The sequence below is a fragment of the Kryptolebias marmoratus genome, linkage group LG16 (assembly GCF_001649575.2).
Source record: "Kryptolebias marmoratus isolate JLee-2015 linkage group LG16, ASM164957v2, whole genome shotgun sequence".
Classification (NCBI taxonomy): domain Eukaryota; kingdom Metazoa; phylum Chordata; class Actinopteri; order Cyprinodontiformes; family Rivulidae; genus Kryptolebias; species Kryptolebias marmoratus.
Window position 1 is genome coordinate 16540522 of NC_051445.1, and position 23650 is coordinate 16564171.

At 38.5% G+C, this 23650-nt stretch overlaps 2 protein-coding genes across 7 annotated transcripts in view; both read left to right on the forward strand.

Annotated features, from left to right (window-relative positions):
* Window positions 1-5821, forward strand: part of deptor (DEP domain containing MTOR-interacting protein) — a 31440-nt gene extending 25619 nt beyond the window's left edge. For both annotated transcript variants that reach the window (XM_017438175.3, XM_037980247.1), the window contains exon 10: window positions 1715-5821. In XM_017438175.3, the coding sequence (XP_017293664.1) occupies window positions 1715-1843 (129 nt within the window). In that variant the 3' untranslated portion in view covers window positions 1844-5821. The remainder of the gene's footprint in view (window positions 1-1714) is intronic.
* Window positions 5822-18193: 12372 nt separating this feature from the next.
* The window catches only part of col14a1a (collagen, type XIV, alpha 1a), a 130313-nt gene continuing 124856 nt past the window's right edge, over window positions 18194-23650 (forward strand). For 3 of the 5 annotated variants that reach the window (XM_037980140.1, XM_037980143.1, XM_037980144.1), the window contains exons 1-4: window positions 18194-18526; window positions 19776-19893; window positions 20568-20746; window positions 21968-22080. In XM_037980140.1, the coding sequence (XP_037836068.1) occupies window positions 21987-22080 (94 nt within the window). In that variant the 5' untranslated portion in view covers window positions 18194-18526; window positions 19776-19893; window positions 20568-20746; window positions 21968-21986. Of the gene's footprint in view, window positions 18527-19775; window positions 19894-20386; window positions 20747-21872; window positions 22081-23650 lie in introns of those variants that run through there. The other 2 variants (XM_037980141.1, XM_037980142.1) reach the window with 2 other exon arrangements.

Sequence of the window (23650 nt, forward strand, 5' to 3'; positions counted from 1 at the left end):
AAAACATCATCAATCTTCTACTTTCTCAGCAAGCAATGGCTCTAATTACTGTGCAGTAACATGAAGTATAACATAACACATACTGTCAGTGTACAGTGTTTGCTGTCTTTTTTCAGCGTATTTCAACATAACCTCAGATCATTAATCACCTGATTTATTTAGTATTAAACGCTTCACCGTGTTGCAGGCTGCGATGTCTTCCCTTTGTGTCTGTTTGTGGCTTCACTCTGTGTCTCAGTGATTTTTAACCGTCTTCATGCGAGAACAAAAGAAACCGCTGAGTCTAGCTGGGCCTCCGTCGAGACTAATAACCTCAGCAGGAGGGGGGGGTTAAAGGGGGAGGTGAGATTGTGAAACAAGCTGTAAGAAAGAGGTATGAGCAGTCGTGAAAACAAACATCGTACAGCACTGTGTAAAACGTCAGGTCTTTTTTCTCTTGCTTCACAAAACCCAAACTTTCTTTTTAGATTTTAAAGTTGCATTTAAAACAAGAGTTTCCTCAATAGCTTCATGAATGTCATCGTTTTCTGTCCGTCTTTGTAGCTGACCACTTTCAGAGGAAGTGTTTTGTTTTTAGCTCCTTTAGGATTCACCATAAAAAGTAATTCAAACTCAGTGGATGAACCCGTGTGGTGTCTACAGATGAGTCTGTAAGGTAATCCTGCTTTGATGGGGTTTTTTTAGCTGATGAGCTTATGATACTACTTTAAAAGTTTTTTATTTTATCACTATGCAGCAGTTTTTGTTTGCACTGTTCATTTATCCACGACTTACAAACCAGAATAGCAAGAATCTTTCATTTTTACTGCCATATCACTCCTGCTGAGCTTTTCAGAGACAGAGAATCAGGTGTTTCTCTTTGCGTAGGTTTTTAATAGTTTGACATAAGAAAGTGCTGCAAGAGCAGCAAATTAACCCATTCAGACCTGAAATCCGTAGCTCTTTTCACAGTTTCATTTATGTTTTTTTACTTCTTAAACCAAATACAGTACTAGATATTGTGTCATCATTAAAAAAATATATTAAAAAGTACAAATAACAACGTGTTTTTTTCCCTCACTTAATTAGAAAGTCTCTTTTTAAACACTGCCCAAAGTGTACAAACTATTTTAATGAGTCACAAACAACTCCAACAAGTTTTGGTTTTATCTGTAAGTCCATTGTTGGAGCAGTGGTGACATAAAGATAAGGTTTCTGCGTGAGCGGAGAGAGATGATGGAGTGGCTGCTGTGTTGTTTTCTGTTATACATAAAGCCTCATTTACATGTTTTATAGCTTTCTGTCAAAGTGAACCAAAACAAGTGCCAGTCAAACTATAACAGGTCATATGAAAATCCATCCAGATTGCTCTGTTAAACATTTCTAATGAAAGATTATATATAAATATTGTTCTGCATGAGTCAGTTATGAGCTGTTTAAATTGTTTTATTTAGCCAAGATCTAAACCCAAAAGGTTTTGCTTTAACATGATATGAAACAGCATAATCACCCAAAAACATTGTCCAGTTTTTATCATTTATCCAAACTTCCAGCAGCTTTAAAACAAGGCACTGCAGAAACAGATCTTTTTCTTTTTGTATTTATTACTTCAGGAAGAGTTTTTGAGGGGGCAAGTCTTCATGTTTTCCACTTTATTGTGGAATTTATATTTCCCCTTAAAAATGATTATTTAAAAACAAACAACTAAACATGTTCTCTGTCTGTCTGTCTGCAGGTCTGTCAGTTTGTGGTGTCGGTGAACGGACTGAACGTCTTGTGTCAGGACTACCGGACCGTCAGCAACCTGATCCTGACCGGACCCAGGACAATAGTCATGGAGGTGATGGAGGAGGCGCAGGTTTGACAGGAAAGGTCCTTCAGGAGCGTAGAAGAGACGAACTCAAGCCACATGGACAGATGGACGTGGATCACTTGGAGCACAACGGTTCTTGTTCAGGCGAGGCGGATGTTTGAGGACCGGGGTGTTTCAGAACGAGGGTGCTGGAGCTGAGTGAAAGACTCAACCTGCAGAGAAATGGTGCAGGTTGTTCTGAATTTTATTTTATTTTCTTCAAGAGGAACAAGAAAACATATGTGATCCAGCTGTTCCTTGTGTGCCAACAAAGATTTAATCAGTCTTAATGAGAACACTCATCACGTATGGAGTAAAAAAAAAAAAAAAATTATATATATATATATATATATATATATATATATATATATATATATATATATATATATATATGTACATTTATGTCTGTGTTTCTGGTTTGTGTTCAAACTGAAACTGTGTTCCTGTTCATGGGAGAGCGATAAAAATGACGTCACAGGATGCAAATCAAACACATCATAATCCAGAGCTGAACAAGTCAAAGGTGAAACTGTAAAAATATTCATAAATACTTCACGGACACATTCATTGACCTTTGCCTCAGTCAGCGTCCAGATAATGTCTGAGTTTATCTGCTGTCCCACACTGCCCCCTACTGGAAAAGACAGGAAGGTGCACATTTTAAAACCTGCTCACTATGACAATTATATCCGTCTGTCAGTTTCCTCTTTTTTTTAAAGGAAATATTAATAGTAAATATTCTAATTTAAAATGAAAAAATAGTTTCACAAGAAATTTCCATTTTTGTCAGGTGCCAATATAAAATGACAACTAAAAAGATGCCAAAGCAGATTTATGTTTAGCTGCCAAGAGTTAAAAAAGTAAAGATAAACTGCACAACAATGTATATTTTTATATAAAGGTTATAACAAACACAAAGTGATGACACTTTGCTGTAGAGAGATGATTTATAAAACATTATAATTTAATTAAAAATGAAGGTTTCTTGATCTAACCATTAATCTGCTGTGTTTTATTGAGGGCAATGATATTCAGGCCAGAACCTTCAGCACCGACACGAGCTTCAGCATTTGAGAATTTGCTTTAAAGTTTTAAAACTGCTAAGAAATACAGCTTACAATACCAAAAACTGTTCTAAATGTTATGCTATTTATTTAGCAAAAAAATCATTAGTTTGACTTTTGTGTAGAACTAAAATAACTATATTGGGACAAATCTTACACCGGTGCCAATTGGATGGATAGTGGGGGCTGCATATAAATAAAAACAAGTTTCTGTTTTAAATAATGAATATTTTCTTATAATGCTCAACCAAAAGGCCCCGTTATAATATCTTCTTTGGTTCTATCAGTATTGAAAACAAGTCATCTTTGCAAATTAGTTTCTTTTGGAGAAGATTTTTACTGTTCCTCCTTAACCCAGCTTTGATCATCTATTTTATGTTGTTTTTTTATATAAGGTTAAGTACAAATACAATGCACCTTCAAAATAATCTTCAGGAAGACAGCTATTCCCTTGGGGTGTGGAGAATTCCGGCACTTAAATTGAATATGCTAACAGCAGGATGTTCTTGCTCCCAGCTTTTCTGTATTTTCTGACAGAATATCACTCATTTTCTAGAGGAACTTTTTATGGTGGTGGTTGTCCATTGCCACTATTTAAGTTACATTCTTAGCAACAACAAGACTGAAACCACAAAATACTTTACAATAGTTATCTGCCTAAATGTTTGCCACTTAGATCAAAATCAATAAACAGCTGATAAAGAAACCCCTTAAATCACTGCCTTACTTTTGAAGCAGTGACTCATGGGAAATTTAAGCTGCTTTTAACGTCCTGTAGTGGCTTGTATGTAAACAAAAACAAGTAAAGATATAGTTTCTGTTTTTATCTCTGTGCTTATCTATAACAGTGCCACAGCTAACATTGTTTTTGTTAGCTTCTCCAATAATAAAAGAAAATCAATGTTTTTTTGCCGCTGCTTGTGTAAAATTACTGGTAAGTTGCTGTGTCCTTCAGCTACCACTGGGCTGAAGGATACAGCAACTAGGACATTATCGATGTGACAGTTTTTGATTTGTAATTTAATTGAAGTGACTTTTAAAACAAAACAAAGTGGGTTTGAGGTTTACACAGTCAGAAAATCAGCCTCCACAATGACATCATTTCCCATGTACTGTATGTTTTTAGACAGTGCCAACATGTGCTTAAATGTGTTAACATGCTCTGATCAAATTACAAACATTTAATACAAAAACAGGAGCATTGATCAGTGGTTCAGCCATCCCTTTCACCTCGAGAAACACTGTTTACTTGTTTGGTAATACACAGATACTAAGTTTAGACTTGGAAAATAAATTATTAGTGATGTCTCTGCACTTCTTAATTGTTGGACTGGCTCTTTGTCCCTGTGTCCTGAGTTTCAGCTGCTCGGTGGGTGCAGCAGGATTGGTGAAATATTGATTACACTTTGGGGGCTCGTCCGCAAGAAGTCCTGGAGCAAATCCCGGACGAGCCCCCAAATATTTCTGCTAAAGCCGATAATTTGTTGGACCTGGCTCAAAGCCATCACGAAAAAAGAGAGATCAGGTTAGAACAAAATAATAAAACAATATATATTTTTTTACAATCGATTTAATAAACCCAAATTATTGGAAAAAATGGCGCATAATATGCGAGTCAGCTGATTGGTGGTGTCTGTATGAGGGCATAAATGAAATAATGCTGTGTGTGTGAGGTGTTGAAAATAAACAAGCAAACAAATATATGTGGTGTAGTCCAGAGCAGGGATTCTCTCACTGAATGGAGCTACACCTGCTGGGTATCTGAAACACGACACAAAGAGACAAAGAGCGCCCAGCAGTCAGAAGGACCAGAGCTGTTAGGAAGCTTCAATAATGTCACAGACGACTGCATCAAAGTGGGTCCTGTTTGTGGCTTTCTCATTGTTGAGTGTCTTACTGGCAAAAGGGCATGGATACTGTAAAAGAAATTATACAGTGTGTAGCTTTATTTTCTAATCCAAAGCACCTCCTCAATCTGTCGACGGATTTATCAGGCAAATTATTAAAGATATAAAGAGGATTTGTCTCCACATAGACGATGACAATAAATATTAAATATTTAAGTCATTTTTAGAATGAGACATTTCTACAAAAGAAAGAAGAATACTAATAAATACCCAGACTGTAAAGAAAATGCAACTGATTTTTATGGTAAACATATACACTTAGTATGAGTTTGATGTTTGTTGTTTCCTTTCATTAGTTTTCCTTTTATTTCAATTATTTGCAACAGTGCAAACTTTTTATTTGAGTGGAACATTGTTTGGTTCAGTTTGACAGCAGTTTGTGCACAAAAGGTGATGATTTTCACTGTTAGATTTTCAGGAAATGGAAATAGGCAGAACGCTGACACGTATTAATGGTGTGGTGTGTATGTGTGTGTGTTTGGGTGGGTGGGGTTGTTGGTTTGGCTGAAAACAGGGTTGTTGACTGTTCATCCAAATATGTTTGCCTTAAGACTTTATTTAGCTGCTAGTCCTCATCTGATTTCTTAAACTTCCCATGATTTTACATCAGCAATTCATCAGTTTTGACTCCACATTTTTGACTCTTCTCTACTGCAAAAGATAAGAGAACAGAAAAAAGATGTATCAGTCCTGCCTCAAACCTGCTGTGTAAAAAGGTTTCTTAACAACACTTTAAATATCACAACAGCAGTTTAAAAAGCAGGAATTTAAAAGAATGTAATGACCCACGATGTTCCCAGTTGTGTCAGTTTTCTGTCTTAATTGTAGTAACTTATAACTAAAGACAGTTTTCTGTTCTCGTCATGAAGCTGGACTTTTCAGGAGTACGATTCTTTTTTGTTTTCTCTGTTTTCAGAGATTGAATGTTGAGTGTCAGGACAAAATGAGCTCAGAGTTTCAGCCTGTTTCAGAACAGTGTTTTAATGTATTAAAAGTGTTTAATAACCAAGTCAATTTCATTCTGAGTCTGTGGTTTTCTCTTAGCTTCTGCTTCATTTCTTCTAGCAAAACTAATATATTTTTATGCTGTGCATTATATATATAAAAGTTTGAAGAAGCTGTATTCTCTGAACCTCCAAAAGGTTTTACCTCTGAATGGTGCCTGTGCTTCACTATTTTAAAGTTTGCTTTTTGTGCATAAAGCTACAATTTTTAAAAACTGATTGAATGGAGGATTTCCAAACCTAATTTCTTTATTTTTTCTTGCACGCTCTATTCTGTTAAAGGTTTTTGTCTTTTTCTTTTTTTTTTTGTTGTCCTTAAGGTCTCATGGAGGTTTACAAATAATGGGGTTTACGTTTAGAATGTTATTTCTTTTTCTAAATGAATTTGTACTTGGTCCCTTTTTGCACAAGGACTAAAAAACTTGGACCAGACTTTTTGCTCATATTAAAATAACAAAAACATATGGTGCGTGCATAAAATTCCTGTCTTTTTAAGGAGCTTTACAGGTAAAGAACAATCTGATCTCAAAATAGTTTAAGGTGAAATACATACCAATTTATGTTAACTTCAGGAAAAGGTGCAAAAACAAATATTTTTATTAGCAGCTTTACTTGGTGGCATTTAGTGCCAGCATCAAAGTTACATTCTGAAAACATCACAGTTTACAATAATTAAATGCCTAAATGATGGCCACTTAGCAAAAAATGAAATAATTAAAATAATATATATAATAATAAACAATTGTATGTTTCACTTCCTTACATTTGAAGCAATGGCTGATGGGAGTTTTAATCGGCTGTTAATAGAATCCTGCTAAGCTAACGCTATAAACAGAAACGAGTCTGTTTTGTGTTGTTTTTCTTTTTGTTTGTCTCTGTAACAGTGATAAGAGCCAACAATTTAATTGTTAGCACCTTTGCTAGTGAAAACAAGACTTTATTTTTTCTTATTTGTGTAAAGTTTATATTGATGTAAGTTGTAATACCGCTTAGCGACCACAAGGGAGAGCTGCAGCCCCAGCTGCCAAGAAACCGACCAAACAGCTGCCCTGTCGACTGAACTAAGGCTCAAAAAGGAAAAGTTTTTATAGTTCGTGTTATTTCTCTTATTTTACATGCAGACAGAGTGCCTTCAAACTATATAAAAGTTCTAAATTCCCCGAATGTAAAATATTTTCTGTCACCTATGTTTTAAAACTTACATTTATTGTTTATTTGCATAAAAATAAAATCGCTTGTTAATTTATTACAGGGGGCTCAAAATTGTATCAGATTTTATCAGGTCCTCCTTAAAAGAGGAAACATTGAACATAAAATGTTTGAGATGTTCCACAAAGAATTTTATCTTTGATTGAAACAATATACACATAGAAATCTTGTTTGCTTTATTTTTCACTATGTTTGGGGTGAAAAATATTCTCTGAAATAGAAACACAAAGATCCTTAATTGAACAAATAGTACACAAGCAAAAGGGAAGCAAAATTTGAACAAAGTATAGCTTTAGTTACTCTGAAGTTAGGTGTACAAGTGACCATTTTAAGGCAATTTTGTCTCAAATTAGATTCAGTTTTGAATAAGCAGCACATTTATCTGATCCTATCTGAGCTATAAATATATTATGAAGAAACACTAAAGTGCCTAACCTTTAAAAGAGACAGGAGAGAAGAGACTCCGTCACCATCTGCCATGTTTTAATGGAATTTAATCTTGTATTTTTCACATTCAAGTTTCAGCAGATAAAGTTTCCAGGACAAGTTACCATGGTAATATGACAATATGGCTTGATGAGATGTGAAACAACTTCATGATATCAAAAGACTTGAAGTCCAATCGCTAAACTTTTAATATTCTCACATGCACTGCAGTCCTCTCAGGAGAAGGAGCTGCACTTAAAAAGTCTGAAAAATGAGTAATTTTAACACAATTTTAAGATCTGCTTCATTAAACTCTTTTCTGGTGACACTTTGTTGCTTTCTGCTAACTTGTGGGTATTTCAGATAAGACTGTGTATTGCTGTAGAACTGAAATAGACACCAAAACAGTCCAGTCATCAGGGAGACTTGTCCACCTTTTTTATATGCATCCTGTAGTCTTATTACAGGTCCATCTCTGTTGGAGAAAAGTTTGGATATATTCATTTCCCCCCCCCTTCCAAAAACAGCTAAAGCCTCCAATCCTGCTTCGTGCTTCCAGCGGTGGTGGGGTGCAGACACAGCTCACTCACCTCGTCCTGCTGATGGAGGTCTATTTTTGCACATACTGTATGAATCATGCACAATGTCTTGTGAAAAAATGGTTTAGCAGGGAAAGGAGAGAAGGGAGCTGCAGGAGGAGGGCTGCATTTCTTCTTCTTCTTTCTGTGGCATCCTGAGGTGTGTCGTAGCAATAGATCCTTCGGGAGCTGTTGATTGTGTGGTGGGGTCTCTGCAGATTAGTCTTGCTTCCCGCAGATGCCATCAAAACTCTTCAGACTGCTGCTTGGGGAGTTTGGAGGATGAGTGAGTGCCTCAGACTCTTATTCTTTGAGCCGTTTTTGTGGGGCCCACTGATGATGTCCTGCTGAGGGGGGGCTGCTGCTGCAGGAGGATGTGAGCTGGTGTGATTTCAGCAGAAGACTGTGTTCAATTTTATTCAAGCCATCTGTCTGTGGGCTTCATTTTTAAGGCACACTGGAGTTTTGTTATGTTGCAGTGGCACCTTGTTGTTATATTTATTATCTGACTGAGTAGACCTTCTAATATACCCACCCCCTCCTCCTTCTTATTCACTTGTTCAATGATAAGCTTAGCAAGTGACCCTCACTTTGCCTCCATCCATTCATCTCTCAGTCCAGTCAGCTGTGTGTGTTTGGAGTCAGCATACAGAGTGATACATGCACACAGGAAATTAAAAGCCATGATGCAGAAACAACAGCCTGCTGCACTTTTTTTTCTTTCTTTAGATAAAGACAAAACAACAACTAGGGGATCTGCCATTTAAACCAGTTACTTTGAGTTTATAGTCTGTATTCTAAATTAAATCTATGTTTTAGAGCAAATGTGTACCACTTTATCAGCTACTGAATGAGCACTGCTTTGATTTAATTGATTTAATGTGACAAGCTGCAGCACAAACACCCTGCCAAAGTGAATAACCTGTCTGAGGTTAATAAATGAGCTCAGAGGCATTCACCACGTGGAATATGGTACTATATATGTTACCTTCATTTAGATTTGAAAACCCCAGTTGTTACACTGACAGCAGCGCAGTAAGCTTGAGAAAAGGCAAAGCTTACTCAAAGAAATTCCTCTTGTGACAATGATAGCAGCTAAAATAATAATAGCTTATTAAAAGTATGGATTACTCTGATTACATGACAAATGAAAGCACCACTGCTGTAAGTTTAATTCAAACAGTGTGTGTCTGAAAGGTGCTGAAAGGGATAGCTGTAATCATTTGAAGTGGGGTTCTGCAGTCTGCGGTTATGAACCAATAATATCTTACCTGGTGCAGATAGTTGTTTGAAAAACTTCACTTTGGAGTTTAATTCTAACTCTGAGACGAGCTAATGGCCGAGACCTAAGTGGATTGCTGCCAACTTAAAAACAACTTCAGTCTTAAAACATCATAGAGATTTATACAAACACTGTTTTATAAACCTTTAAGTTGCAGCCAGTTCCATACACGTGCTACAGCTAGCTGATGCCACTACTTGTGCTGGCAAATAACCATAAACTTTTTAGTAAATTACTGTAAAATGAAATGGACAGCAATGTAAAGGTTTAATAAATATCATTGGCATCAACTTCTGTAAAATGTTTGAGATTGGAGTTGTTTTGAGATGGCAGCAGTTCACTTTAGTCTTGCTCTGACTAGCCATTAGCTTGTCAGTCTAATTAGAATTAAACTATTTCTCCAGACTGAAACCATTCAAAGAGGCATCTACAACAGGTAAGACATTATTTGCTCATAATATTCTCACAGAAGCCCCCATCAAAAGTGAAATAAATTGAAATAATAAGTATGTAAAAAATAGTCCAGTTGGAGTTTTGTAAGAATAAGAAAAAAGCACCTTTTTCCTCACATTTCAGTCTTTCCCTAAACAGATTTCTTTGTGTGGATTTTTAGTTTCCGTATCTGATTGTTGCTGATTGGTCCCCAGATTGCCTGTCTTCTTGATGCCCTTGATTATGGTTACACGTGATTACATTTCTCCCAGCACCAACGCCTGCTGCAAAACACAAGAAGGTGTATTTTTATAGATTTTCTGTCCCTTTCAGTCTTCATTTGCATGCAGAATACCTCGAGATTATTGCTCATAAGTTTCTCTGAGAATTAACAATACTCCTTTCTCAAACCACATCATGTGTATCCTCATAAAAAGATATGGGTTCAAGCTATTATTTTTTTTTTTCTAATATCTTTGTATCATGTGATATGTTACATTACGGCAGAGCAAATATTGTAATAACAGGAACGTTCCCTGGAATAGTTTAATTAGCTTCCTGACACTCTGTACCAATAGGAATGCCTGTTGTTTGGATTAAACAAATCTGCAGCGGATTCACTTGTGACATGAAAGCATACAACCCCCTGGCAAAAATTATGGAATCACCACTCATGGAGGATGTTCTTTCGACTGTTTAATTTTGTATAAAGAAAATAAATCACAGACATGCCACAAAACTATCCTTTTTCAAAATTCCAACCTTCTGGCATCAGGAAACAATTAAAAAAAGAAAGAAATCTAATTGTTCAAGTCAGCCACAATTGCTAGTAGAGGAAAAATATATGGAGTAGCTCTGTAATTTGCAGTTCTGAAACCAAACACCTGCATCACATTAAATCTGTTAACTAGTCTTTAAACAAGAGCTCACACCTTGGAGAGCTGCCACTCAAAGCGGATTGACATGAGTCATGGCTCCAACATGAGAGAGATCAGCTGAAACCAGGGAAGGGATTATAAAACTTCAAGAATCATCACAAAATGTTGCAAAAGATGTTGGTTGTTCCCAGTCAGCTGGGTCTAAAATCTGGACCAGGGGTGTGCAACCCTGGTCCTTGAGGGCCACTATCCTGCATGTTTTCCTTGTTTCCCTGCTCCAACACACCTGATTCAGTGATTAAATTACCTCTTCATGTTCTGCAGAAGCCTGTTAATCACCCATTGATTAAAATCAGGTGTGTTGGAGCAGAGAAACAAGTAAAACATGCAGGATAGTGGCCCTCGAGGACCAGGGTTGGAGACCAGTGATCTGGACCAAATACAAACAAAATGAGAAGCAAAATGTCTTGAAAACAGAAAATGCAACAATAAAACAAACAAAAAAAACAAGTGGGTGGAAACTGGAGTCAATGTCTGTGACCGAACTGGAGAGAGATCGCCCAAAAGAAATGGGATTTACAAACACAAATGCCAAATGAAAACCATCATAACACCCAAACAGAAAAGAAGAAGGTGACAGCGAGCTAAAGAACTGGACTCTGGGTGACCGGATGAAAGTGTCAGGTCAGCTGAAGGTACGGGAGGAGACAGCAGTCATTACATCTTCAATAAATGCCAGAGTCTACATTATAATTTTGGACACTTATTCCATCAGTTAAAAGGATGTTTGGTGATGATGACTTAATTTTTCAAGACGATAATGCATTTTGCCATAGCGTTGTGAAAACTTTCCTTCAAGAAACGCATTTAATGTTGATGACATGGCCTGCAAACAGTCCAGATATCAATCTAGTTGAAGATCTCTGTTGGAAATTGAAGAAAATGGTTGACGAAAAGACTCCAAAAAGCTGATCTGACAACAGCAATAAGAGACAGTTGGAGGCAGATTGATGACGAGTACTGTTTTTCATTAGTTAGGTCCATGCCTTAGAGGATTCAAGCTGTTAGAAAAGCCAGAGGTGGCGCAACAAAGTACTAATGGTGCAGTGTTTTTTCTTACGAGTCCTTAATTTTTTTCCTTGGAATTAAGTGTTTCCACAAGTTTTTCTCTACTTGAAATAAAAAAGCAATTATAACCATTATATTTCTTACTTTTTTTTCATGATTCATAATGCCAGAATTTAGCAAAATTATTAGTTTTGTGGCATATCAGGGATTTTTTTTTTAAATATACAAAATTAAACTACTGAAAGAACGTCCTACAAGAGTGGTGATTCATAATCTTTGCCCCAGGTTGTAGAAGAAAAAAAAATCTATACCGATGAAGAGGGTATATGTTTTCTAAGGCTGAAGGGCTGAAATGCCTTTGAGACATGATTATAGTGCTGTTGGTGAAGTGTCTCCTGTCCTTCTTGTCCTCCACCAGTGGACGAGCAGCTCGGGACACGTTGCAGCGAGCAACTTCCCAAACGATTCGCAGACTTCTAGCTCGGTGTATTTGGTCAACTACCTTGGCCAGAAGTCTCCTCTCTCACTGCAACAGGTCCATTTTAAACCTTTTTAAAAAATTCTTATTATTTGAGGAAAAATGAAAAATAAAATCCACATGATACATGATTAGAGACAGCTTTTATAATGCTTTAATTAGAAACATAAATATATAAAACCCACTAGTTTCTTTAGAATCTCAAACAGGTGAATAATAATCATAGTCCTGAAAATGTTGCTTTATTACTCGCTGTGCTGCACACCCAAGACTGTGGCTACTTGAGTGGCTCTTGTGGATGCACCGTGCATGTAAATGACACAGTTATAGATTTAAAAATGCATCTCTCCAATTTCTGATTTGCTCTCCAAAGTAAAAGGATTTCAAAGCCTGAACCCGGGATCTTGCCGTATCAGGTTGGTGATTTTAATCAATGTTCAAGTCTTTTATATTAACGGATATTTTGGATTTTTGTTTTGAAGTGGCATTTTGTGGAGCTATCAGTAATCAGTATCAAACTGAGTGAGGTTTTAGGACCAAAGCAGATTGCTGCAGTTTTAAAAGAACTCCGATCTCAAAAATCTATGTTAGCACTATTTTAAAAACCTTTACATCATCATCGCTTTTCCATTAGATGTTTATTTATGCTGAAAACTAAGTGCTATCCATTACCGCTAATGGTTCTTGTAAAACTTATTTTGCAATGCAGAAAGTGCAGTGTGTGTAATTGGACTATCGTGTGGTTTTCCATAACATAGTTTTCTTGGCGCAATTACAAGCTTTATGATACATTATGGTGGTATCAAAACTAATGAAATGTTTGCTTGAACAACAACATTTTTGGTCTTAACACCACATTATTTCTGCATCAAATAGTAAACTGGAAACAACAGGTTTTATCTGAGGCACATGAAATGCAGGATGGACTCGCATGGAGATAGGTAACCTGAAGTCTATAGAAAAAGGATTGATGAGTTGAGAGCAAGTTTCTTAGAGGAATATTTAAGAGATATATCACAGGAAGAGGAACAGACTTTCTGACCTGGAGTGTACTGATAGTCCTGATCCTCCAGCAATCAGCTATACGACAATTTCGTTCTGCAGCTCTCAAGAAGGAAGCTTCAGTCTGAGGCCAGATTTGTTGGCAACGTCTCAGATGGTGTTGAATGAAGAGCACGGCCACCTTGTTCTTCTGGACTGGGAACAGGGGAGGTTGATAACTTAAGGGGGCATCAAAGGGGGTCAGACCTGTGGCAGCTGCGGTTCAATTAATCATCCAGAGTGGAGTGGCAGCACCACCAGCAGGGAGCACCGAGCACTGTGTACTCATCACGCTCCGCCTGATCAGTGGTGTCCAGTCCTGGTCCTGGAGGGGCCACCATCCTGCATGTTTTAGGTGTTTCTCTGCTTTGACACACCTAATTTGAATGACTGAGTGATTAACAGGCTTCTGCAGAACTTGAAGACCTGCTGAAGAGAAGGGAAACAACGAAAACCTGCAGGATGGTGGCCCTCCAGGACCAGGATTGGACACCACTGACCTAGAAAGGTAAGGATGGAAAAGTGGGAAAAGAGACAGCTTGGAATCCTAACACACTACCGACCCAATCTTCAGTGACTTCTGTGTATTAACCTTTTGATGCAAAAGTGAAACCAGTGTAAAGATTCAGAAAACTGTTTGCATGAATTGCTATTTTGAGATTGGAGTTGTTTAAAACAGCAAAAAATACCACTTGGCTCCGATTCTCTCCTCCAAGAGAACGTTCTTCCAAACCGATAACCCTCAGTTTGATTTCTACTGCAGGTAAGATATTGATTAGCGATAACAGCTCCACAGAACACCACTTCAAAAACCGCTTTAGCACTTCCTTTAGCACTTCTTCACTGTCAGAACAGAACAAAGCAGCGATCTCTCAGGAGTCCAAAGGTCCTCACTGAACAAAGAGAACTTATTAATCTTCAGGAACAGTGATCAAACATGGCTGGTTCTGTTCTTCTTTGGTAAACCATTTTCTGAATGTTGGAGACAAGCTAGGATAGTCCTTTAATTACAAGGGTCTGCATAATGCTAAGAGTGGTCAAAATATTTCTCAACTCAAAATGACAAACCCACATTATGGCTGTATTCTGCTTTACTTCTTTTCTCGTGATTTGGGATTAAAAATGCTTAGCCGCAGCAGATTTAGATGAAACATTCTTCTGTGATAAATCACCTCAGTCACACCGCTTTTCCTTATAAAGTTGTATAACGCGTCGCGACCCCGAGAGGTGCTCTTGAAACAGCAGAGCAGGTACCAGACGACAAGCTGGCTAATAACTGTGACCGGTGGGACTAATCAGTGGGCTGCGATCACCTCTATCTGCTGCTGCCCTCATATTAACCCGCTGCTTGTTATTAACACACAGCTCAGGAGGAGAGAGGAGATTAACATTTCCCACTGCGTGTGTGCGTGCGTGTGTGTGCGTACAGTTTGGGTTTTGTTTTTGAACCTTTTTATCTTGAGACAAACAAGTGATTATTTTTCTTCTGGCTTCAGTGCGGCTCACTGTTCTGGGTTGTAAGAGACACTAAGACCCCACGAGTCAAGTTATTTCTGAGGGGTCTTTTTGGGTTTGTGCGTTTATGTTTGTGAGAAAACAAAAAGTACTTTAAATGCATAAGAAAAAAAAAGTTCAGTTGACTTTTGTCACTGTGCCAAAGTGAGAAAACAATCCCGCTTCTAGCTGTGTGTGCTGTCTAAGTCTTTGTCTGAGTCAGTAAAATAAAACCACCTCACTGCGTACTGCAGCTTTTTAAATGCAAGAGACTAGTTTTTATTTGTAATAATTCGCTTCTCTTCTCTTACATATTAATGTCATCCATCCACTTCAAACCTGAATGTAGACGGACGTGAAAACGTCTGTATTTCCTGGGGGGAAATCCTCTGCTGCTCAGGAAATTATGCTTTCTCTGTTTGATGACTTGTTCCCAACCATTACTTTAAGACAAAGGAAACACCAAAGTAGTGGTGTAGTTTAGTTTTATTATCACAAATTGATACCTCACTTCAAAGACAGAGTGGTGGATGCCGTCAAATATGACTTATCATCAAAGACAGGGTTTATAAGGATTATCTGTGTAAAGGCTCCTGATTGCAGAGCTGTACACGCTTTAAAGGCAGCCTGCAGAAGAATAAAGGTTTTATTTTATGAAATAAATAAAACACGATCCCCACCTTTCTCCTGAATGCAATAGTTATCTGAACTAAAGTGCACAGCACCGTCTGACACGTGTGTTGCTGAAGATTAAACAAAAGTTACAGGTGGCTCCAGCAGAACTTTGCGTGGCCATTACTCATTTTACTGGTAAACAGTTCTTGTCTCGGCGTAAGACTATTTCTTTATCAACAGGCAGGAGGGGTACCAGCTGTTTCAGGAAAAAAAAGAATATCAGTGTTTGTGACATGAGTTTAAAACTTTATGAAGCATCACAGCTGGACCTGACGGTGCTGCGATCGACTCAGGCAAAATGATAAATAGATCCACACACCAACAGAGCTCCGGCCACCGGCCTTTTTCAGACTGGCAAGCTTTAAACACAGAGTCCCATCTTTAAATTAATAATAATAAAACAAAACGATTTTTGGTCCATCACATTGTAGTGGATTTTGGATGAGCGTCTTTTCCTGATATTTTGTCTTGCTGTGATCAACTCAACCAGGAGAGGGATGCATTTTTTAAAAAATGTATTTTTTTTGGTTGTTTGTTTTACAGCCACAGCCAGGGTAACTTGGCAGAGCAGCAGAGAAGGATCAGGGTGAAGAAATGATAACAAAAAAAGAAGGCTTTCATTGTTTTTGTCGGCTCAATCAGGACACATTCATGGTGACCTAAATGGTTTTCAGATCTTTAAAGTGGGGGTCCTGTGGAAGAGTTATGAACGATGAATATCTCACCTGTTGTAGATAGATCTTTGAACAACCTTGGTGTGGAGAAATGGAGTTTAATCCTGAACAGACTCATGAAGTAACAGCCAGCAGTCCAAACGTGGCCAAGACCAAAGAGGATTGCTGCCTTTTTAAGAAAAATCTCAACATTTTCACAGCAATAACAGCAGGTGCTCTTTGATAAACCTTTTATATCATTATCTGTTTCACATGACATGGCTATTTCAGCAGAATTATTGTGATATTTGTGCTGGAAGGGCCCCAGGCTGCACAGGAAGTGCTACAGCTAGCTGCTACTGTTGCCACTATTTGTGTTTGCAATCATATAATTAAACAGGTATCACATTGCAATGCAAAACTGATAGAACAGTTCATATAAAAGAATTTGTAGCAACTGTTATTAAATTTGGAGGGTTTGAGTTGTTTGAAGATGGCAGTAATCTGCTTAAGTCTTGATTCGGCTCAAACTATCCCACAGCTGGTTCATCCAGTCTGCATTAAACCCAGCTTCACCAAACTGAGGTAGTTCAAAGAGCTGCAGTATCTACAGCAGGTAAGATAATAAATGTTCACAACCTTTCCACAGAACCCCGCTTACAAAGATCTGACCTATGGTAAAATCATTTCCCCAAACTGCCCTGTTGTTTATTTCAGCTGATTGTGAGAAACTTCACTTTGGATAAAAGTTATGGAGCAACCAAGCAATACGTTCGCTGCTGGAATGTTCAAACAGAAAACAAATAAGAGATGTTTACAACAAATAAATAAATAAATGACTCATGAAACAACTGCAGCGCGGGCTGCTAAAACATTGTGCAGCTTAGAAAAATGGTTCTGACATTTTACCAGGATATAATGAGCAGTGAGCGGGATTTGTTTGGTGTGTGGTCTGCTCCGAATGGGCAACGGATGAAGAGAAGGAGGACAACAGGAGGAAGAGGAAGGACGAAGAGGAAGGAGGGAGGGGAACAATCCCTGCCCACCTGATTATAGGGCTTACGTGACATCTGGACAGTTGTTTGGAAAAGGTGTGTGTGTGTGTGTGTGTGTGTGCTTCAGGGACACACCTGGAGTGAAGCTATTTGGCGTTCAAACTCAGCCCTTGGCACAGTTTACCAGCCTCAGCAGAGGAGCTAAACGTATGAACAGAATTACACGGTGAACTTGAATCTCTCTCCCTCATTGATGAAGAAAACCACCAATAATGCTGGTTTTTAGTCTAAAGGGATAGTTCAGCATTTTGAGAAATTCTGACCTAAAGCTCCATCCAGGGATGATTTGTTCATCTTAACCTCTGAAGCCATCTTGACCCAGGTAAAAAATTTTTAGATAGAGTTAAACAGAGCAGAGTGAGGAGGTGGTCTGAGTTCTCCCCTTGCATGTGTGTGTGTGTCTGGGATTCATCTGGCTGCTCCAGTTTCCTCCCACAGTTCAAAACCATGCCTGTCAGATTAACTGAGGATTGTAAAGTGACCATAGGAGTGAGTGTCTGGGCTTTTTGTCTCATTGACTCCTGACCATAAGCATACAGAAAATTAAATATCATATATTGGGTTGTGAATGACCTTTAGCTACTATCACATCAGATTTGAGCTCCACATCTGTAATGTTGACTGAATTAAAGTCTTTTCTTGTTTGGTTAATGTCAGTAAGCTGTGGAGGCCACCTTGTGCTGGATTGACTTCAAAAGCTCATCAGTTGTAATTGAGCTTTAAAACATAATGCAATGAAAACAAAGACAGAGTTTAGGAAATAAAGAACTAAAACTGTGATAATTACTGTACATTTCAGCAGATATCGACATGACTGCAAGGATTTTTGTACAGTGTCCTGATGAACCTTTCTGTCTAACAACAGTACAAATATAAACAGGCAAGACTAGATCAAATATGTTGTAGTTTATGGATTTAAAAAAACATTATTGAAATCTTTTTCTCATTTTGGTGAATTTCTGCTTGTGTTTTTGGTTCATTCCTCAGGCTGTGCTCTCCTGACACACCTGGCGGTCATTTACTAATCAGCACACCTGACCCTTGTCAGTCGTTATCAGCCCTCTCTATAGATGATCCTTTTCTGTTGCACCACCGGTGTTTGTGGTTTAGTTATTTGTTCTTGTCCAGTCTAAGGTTACTTTGGTCTTAAAAGAAAAACGCTGTGGTTTCTATAACCTGCTTTCTTGACCTGCATGTGTGTCCCTTCTATGCCGACCCTTTGTCACAAGGATTTACGGCATTCAGTCGACACATCGTACAGTGGGAAAGTGTCTGCGGAGGTGCAACACATTTTAGCACTGTCAGAGAAGGAATTAGAACTACTGAAAGTAAAGCTTTATGCTGAGAGACGTGTTTAAATGGGGTTTACTCAGGGTGTGAAGGGACAGAGGAGATATTTCCCTGCTTTTTTCCTTGATTCTTGAGGAGTTTTGAACCTCAGCAGAGTGCAGGTGAGATCGTTTTTTTTAAATTTTCCTCCACTTATCCTCACTGTTTATTCGTCTTCTTACTTTAGTTTACTGTAATTCACATAAATTAGGATTTGTTGGCTCTAGAAGTGTTCAGACTTTAAAAAGAGCCGTTTCATGTCTTTAGGCTTGAGCAATTATTCTGATTGTTGGTCAACTTTAGAGTCACAGTTAATGATAAATACCAATTATTTGTTTGAATTACTGCATGCTTTGATACAAATATTAAAGGAATAGTTCACATGTTAAAGGTTTTGTGGAAAATGTGCAATTATTATTTGCCTGGGGTCTGCAACCTTTGTATGAAAGAGTCATTTGTATAATTTTCTGATAATTATAATACACATAGAGCAACAAAATCAACCTGACTGTTAAAATTAAGATAAAATCTATTAAGTTTTTCTCTCCATACATGCTCAATTTGTTGCTTTGTGAGTTTTCATTTTATTTTTTTAAGCAAAAAGAAACTAGTTCAGTACAAGATAATGAAACTTATTTAGAATTATGCAGAACTGCTTTGTTTTTTCTCATATTTGCGGAAAATGGGTAAAATAGATTAGCCCGCTTAGAGATAAAACATTTAGCTACATCCTAATGTCCTAAACAAAGCAAACATTAAAAATGCATCAGATTATTGGTTATTTATTACTTAAGTTCTCAAACAGCAAATCCATTAATTTCTTTAAAGTGCTTAAGTTACTGCAAAAGGTCTTTATAAAAGGCAGGTCTTCATTTCTGGTTTTCTCTTTAAATAACTTACTGCATGTTAATCCAACAATTTTCTGATGCCTGAAAATCTGGTCATTTCCAATATCTGCTGAAAACTGCTTTCTGCCTCTTCAGCAGTTTGTCATATAAAACCCATTAATTTTTCAATGTATTTGGAGCAAAATCACCCTGTCAGAAATGTGCAAACAAACTACTCCGACCACTAAAACCATTAAGTTCAACAGTAACACTGATTCCTGCTTTTTAAATGTATTTGAGTTAAAACTTAAGCCACAGTTGCTAATTCCAGTACTGAAAAGATATAGGAGGTTGTGGTCACAATGCATTTATTATTATGAATATGTCTGCAAATCTGTGCTTTTAAAGAAAATCCCAAAGGCAGAACAGCCTATTTGTATTATTAGTCTTAATAATATTGTGCTAAAAGAAAAATCTCTACACACTGCAAAAAAATTTGAAGAGGAAAATATCTTGAAGTATTTTTTTTTCTTTGTGTTGAGAGGCTGAAGAGCCACAGGTGGCTGCAGGTTGCAGACCCCTGGACTAGCCATTAGCTCGTCGATCCGGTCAAAATTAAACTTCATCTCCAAACTGAGGTTGTTCAGAGCTGTCTACAACAGGTAAGACATCAACTGTTCATAACCCCACTTCTAAAGATCTGAGCTGTCTCTTTATTCTAATAAATTAGTAAAACATTTGGTTTATTTTGAAGTCATTCTTTTTTTAAATCAGGTTTGTCATCAGTTGATCTCATTGTTCTGCTTTAGTTGATTAAAACGGGTGAAGCAGTCTTCCTTAGAGCTTAGAGATGAAGGGAAACTTCCAGCTTTAAGTGTTTGTGATTTTTATTCAGATCATAGTTTAAACTTTGATACTAAAACCTGCGTCTTTGTGCCTTTAAAACCAAAACTGGCCGCGCAGCAAATCCAGCCACCTGCTCCGAGCGCGCAGAACCACACACACCGAGTTTTCCTCTCTCCACGTCCACACACACAGACGGGTTTCCTTCAAATCCACGGATGAGACAGGTCCTTTTTGTGGAGGCGCGCACACGGGACCCCGGGGGGCTGAGACCGGTTTGAAAGCTGGGGACTGATGGCAGACTGCGCCATCCGGACCGAGGAGAGGGCTGGGACCGGGAGGGAGAGCTGAGGGGAGGGATGTCTGAGTGAGGAGGAGAGAAACACCCACACCGGACTGATCTTATCCGAGGAGGAGTGAGAGAGGTGGAGGAAGAGGAGCGCGTTGGGAGGCAGCAGCAGACACACTTTATTTTTTTGGTATTTTCTTTCAGGGATTACAGTTGTTGGTCTTCTGGGGGTTACAAGCACCAAGTAAACTCGCACGAAAGATCTGGCAATCGTCTCACGCCGGATGCCCTTTCTGCCGCAACCTGGGCTCGAACCCGCAGCCTCAGGATTACAAGGCAGCGGCACTGACCACCGAGGACGCGCGGAATCCATGAGCGCGGAGGTACGACAGACCATTTCATCTGTTCTGTAAATGAGTCTCAGGCGCTGCTCTCATCACAACCTGTTACTAAGAAGGAATCTGACCCCAAATCTTAGGTAGAAACTGTAATAAAACCAGCAGCCTGCTCTGTAACCCAGGAGCCATAAGAACGGAAACTTGGAGAAATGCACATTAAATTGAACTTCAGGTTCTTTGCAAAAGTGATCTCTTTTCAAATGAAAATGTCTTTAATTTCAATTTAATTTCAGCAAATGCATGCATGAAATGTGTCCTGCCTAGTTGTAAAAGTAAGCATTTTTGTCGAATGAGGGGGACAGCTTAACTCTGATTTTCATTTACAAATTAATCAGTGGCTAAGTGCAGAGGAACCAGAGGAACTTTAGAGTTAGAATCATAGGCTAAGAAAATCTAGTTTCTTCTTTCTTAATTGACTTTTTTCATCTCGGAAGTCTGGTCTGCTGATAAAGAAAATCAGTTTTTTTCCTCACAGTATTTAAAATGTATTAATATGCATGCGCTGCCATTTCTCTGATCCTTCTGACACTTCGAGTTCAAGGAGCCCATCTTCCAGGGCTACTGCTCCAACATTCAGGCTGAAACAAGTTCAGCTGCATCTGCGCTCTTATTCATGCGACTGTCAGCCAGGTGTGTTCCTCAGAGAGAAAAGACGTTTTTAATGTGCCCGTGCCCTCATGTAACGATGAGTGGCAGCCCGGCGAGGAGCTGGAGAGCCGGAGAGGATGCAGGGAACAAAAAGTGAGCGGAGAAAGATGAGATAAAGGGGGAGGAGAGGTTTGCTCTTATTGTCAGACAATGGCGCTCATCAAATGTTCCCTCTCAGGACCGTCCATCAAATGGTTCTCCTCTGTTCTGACATTTTGCCCCCTCCCCTCCCTTCCAACCTTTTTCTGTCAGGCCTTTTGTTAATTTAATTTCTCCTCTGCTCTCAAACAAAGTCCTCCAGTGTTTCCCCCTTGGTCAGCTCTGTGTAGGCGGGAGTCTCAGTCGCTGCTCTGCAGTCAGTCCAGACTGCTGCTCTGTAATTGTAAAAAAGGGGGCTTTAGGACCTAAATAGCTGATTCCAGATCAGTATTTTGAAGTTGTGTGGGTAAAATGGGTCTGAAGTCACTCTGCAGAGGATTCTTTCTCTTCCTTTCCGCTTCTCATTTAGTGTTTGCTGTTTTCCCTTCACTGTTATTCAGCATGATCCTCTCCCTGCAGGTTTAGACGGCTTATAAGGATGTCGTCGACAGGAGAGGTCAGGTGGCGTTTGTGGGCTCCGCTGGCGGTGCTGGCCCTTTTTTCCTGTTATCCCAGTAAGGCTCAGGGTCAGGGTAAGTCTCACTCTTCTTGAATAATCTGTTTACTTTTCACCCCCATCAGTTATCTATCCTCTTCTCAATCAACATCCCCACTATCTCTACAGTTTTCTTAATTTCTTCAACTGAACTTTGTTTCTTCCTCCAGTTTTCACCTCATTCCTGCTGTTGTCATCTTTTTATTTAACATACAAGCTCAAATAAAATTCCCCTCCTGATCATTTCACCCCGGCAGCATGGCAGCACTTGGACCCTGCTGCCAGCGCATCGTGCTTTTAATGAATGTGTTGTAATGATGCACTCGATGATTTCTCTGCACCATGTGCCGCACAAAATACGATGCTGCATTACGCTTTGCAGTTAAATCAGTGAACTGAGTTTTATCAGAGTTTCATCAAAAATGTGTCTGAGATTGTAATCAAGCAGCATCAAAAAATCTGCAAAGAAATCCACATTTGGTTGAAGTGGCATTTGTGTAAAACGTATTTTGCTTCAATTGAACGTTCTGTTTTCTTCAATATTAAAGCAATTTTAGAGCTCATTTAGTTTTTTATTTATAAAATGGTCAAGCATTAATTGAATGAATGCGAAACACCCGTTACCTTTTGTGTTAGTTTTAATCTAAGATCATCATATAGTATGAAATGACAATGCTGTAGCCATTTTGGTCAAATTATGAAAACAATGTTGTATTAGTGCTCTGCCTGTGTGTTGGGAATGGCTGCCATAAAATATAGCATCAAATTATAACTTGATGTCTGTAAGACTGACTGAGGTATTGACACTTTTATGTTCGCTAAGGTCAATTAGCTGTGGCAGCCATCTTGAGTTGGCAGGACTTCAAAAGTTAGTTGTAGATGTTCAGTAATTATTTTCTAAACGTTGCATTAAAATCCATGTGAACAAACACACACATTATTTACACTTGTATGCTTTTTGTGTATGTTTACACCTCTCATTTTAACTAAAGTTCAAGTTGTTGAGGAAAGATTTTTCTTTTTAAACTGTTTTCATTTTTCATCTTGTAAGTTTTAAAGCTTTTTTGTCAAAGCCTCAGCGGATCAGACTATTTGATGGAGCAAAAACATTACTGCACACCTTTTGCCTTTAAGCGGGGTCACATCTCACTTGTCTGATCCAGACGTTTTTATGAGAAAAGGTCCTTTAGCTTTTGAATTAAATTTTTTTCCAATGAGAGCTTTGAGCGCTTACCTAATCCTTTGACTCGACTCTTTGTGTTTTAGAAGAGTTTATGTGATGAATTGTTAGTTTGTGAAAACCTCATCTGGCATTGAGTGCTGCACTTACTCATGTAGTCAATTCGGGAAAAATGCCTAAACATTTATCTCATTCCAGTTTTTGTTTGGATATGTTTGTTCATGTATAAGAGTAGGTACTTTCGCTCGCAGGATGTAGAGTTATTGGAGCTCTTTGGCCCTGGGCTAAGGTTAGGGTCTCCTTAGGGTTTGAGGGGTCAGAGCTTTTTGGCCCAGGGTTAGGGTCTCCTCAGGATTTGAGGGGTCAGGGCTTTTTAGCCCTGGGCTAGGGTTAGGGTCTCCTCAGGATGTGGGGGTCAGGGCTTTTT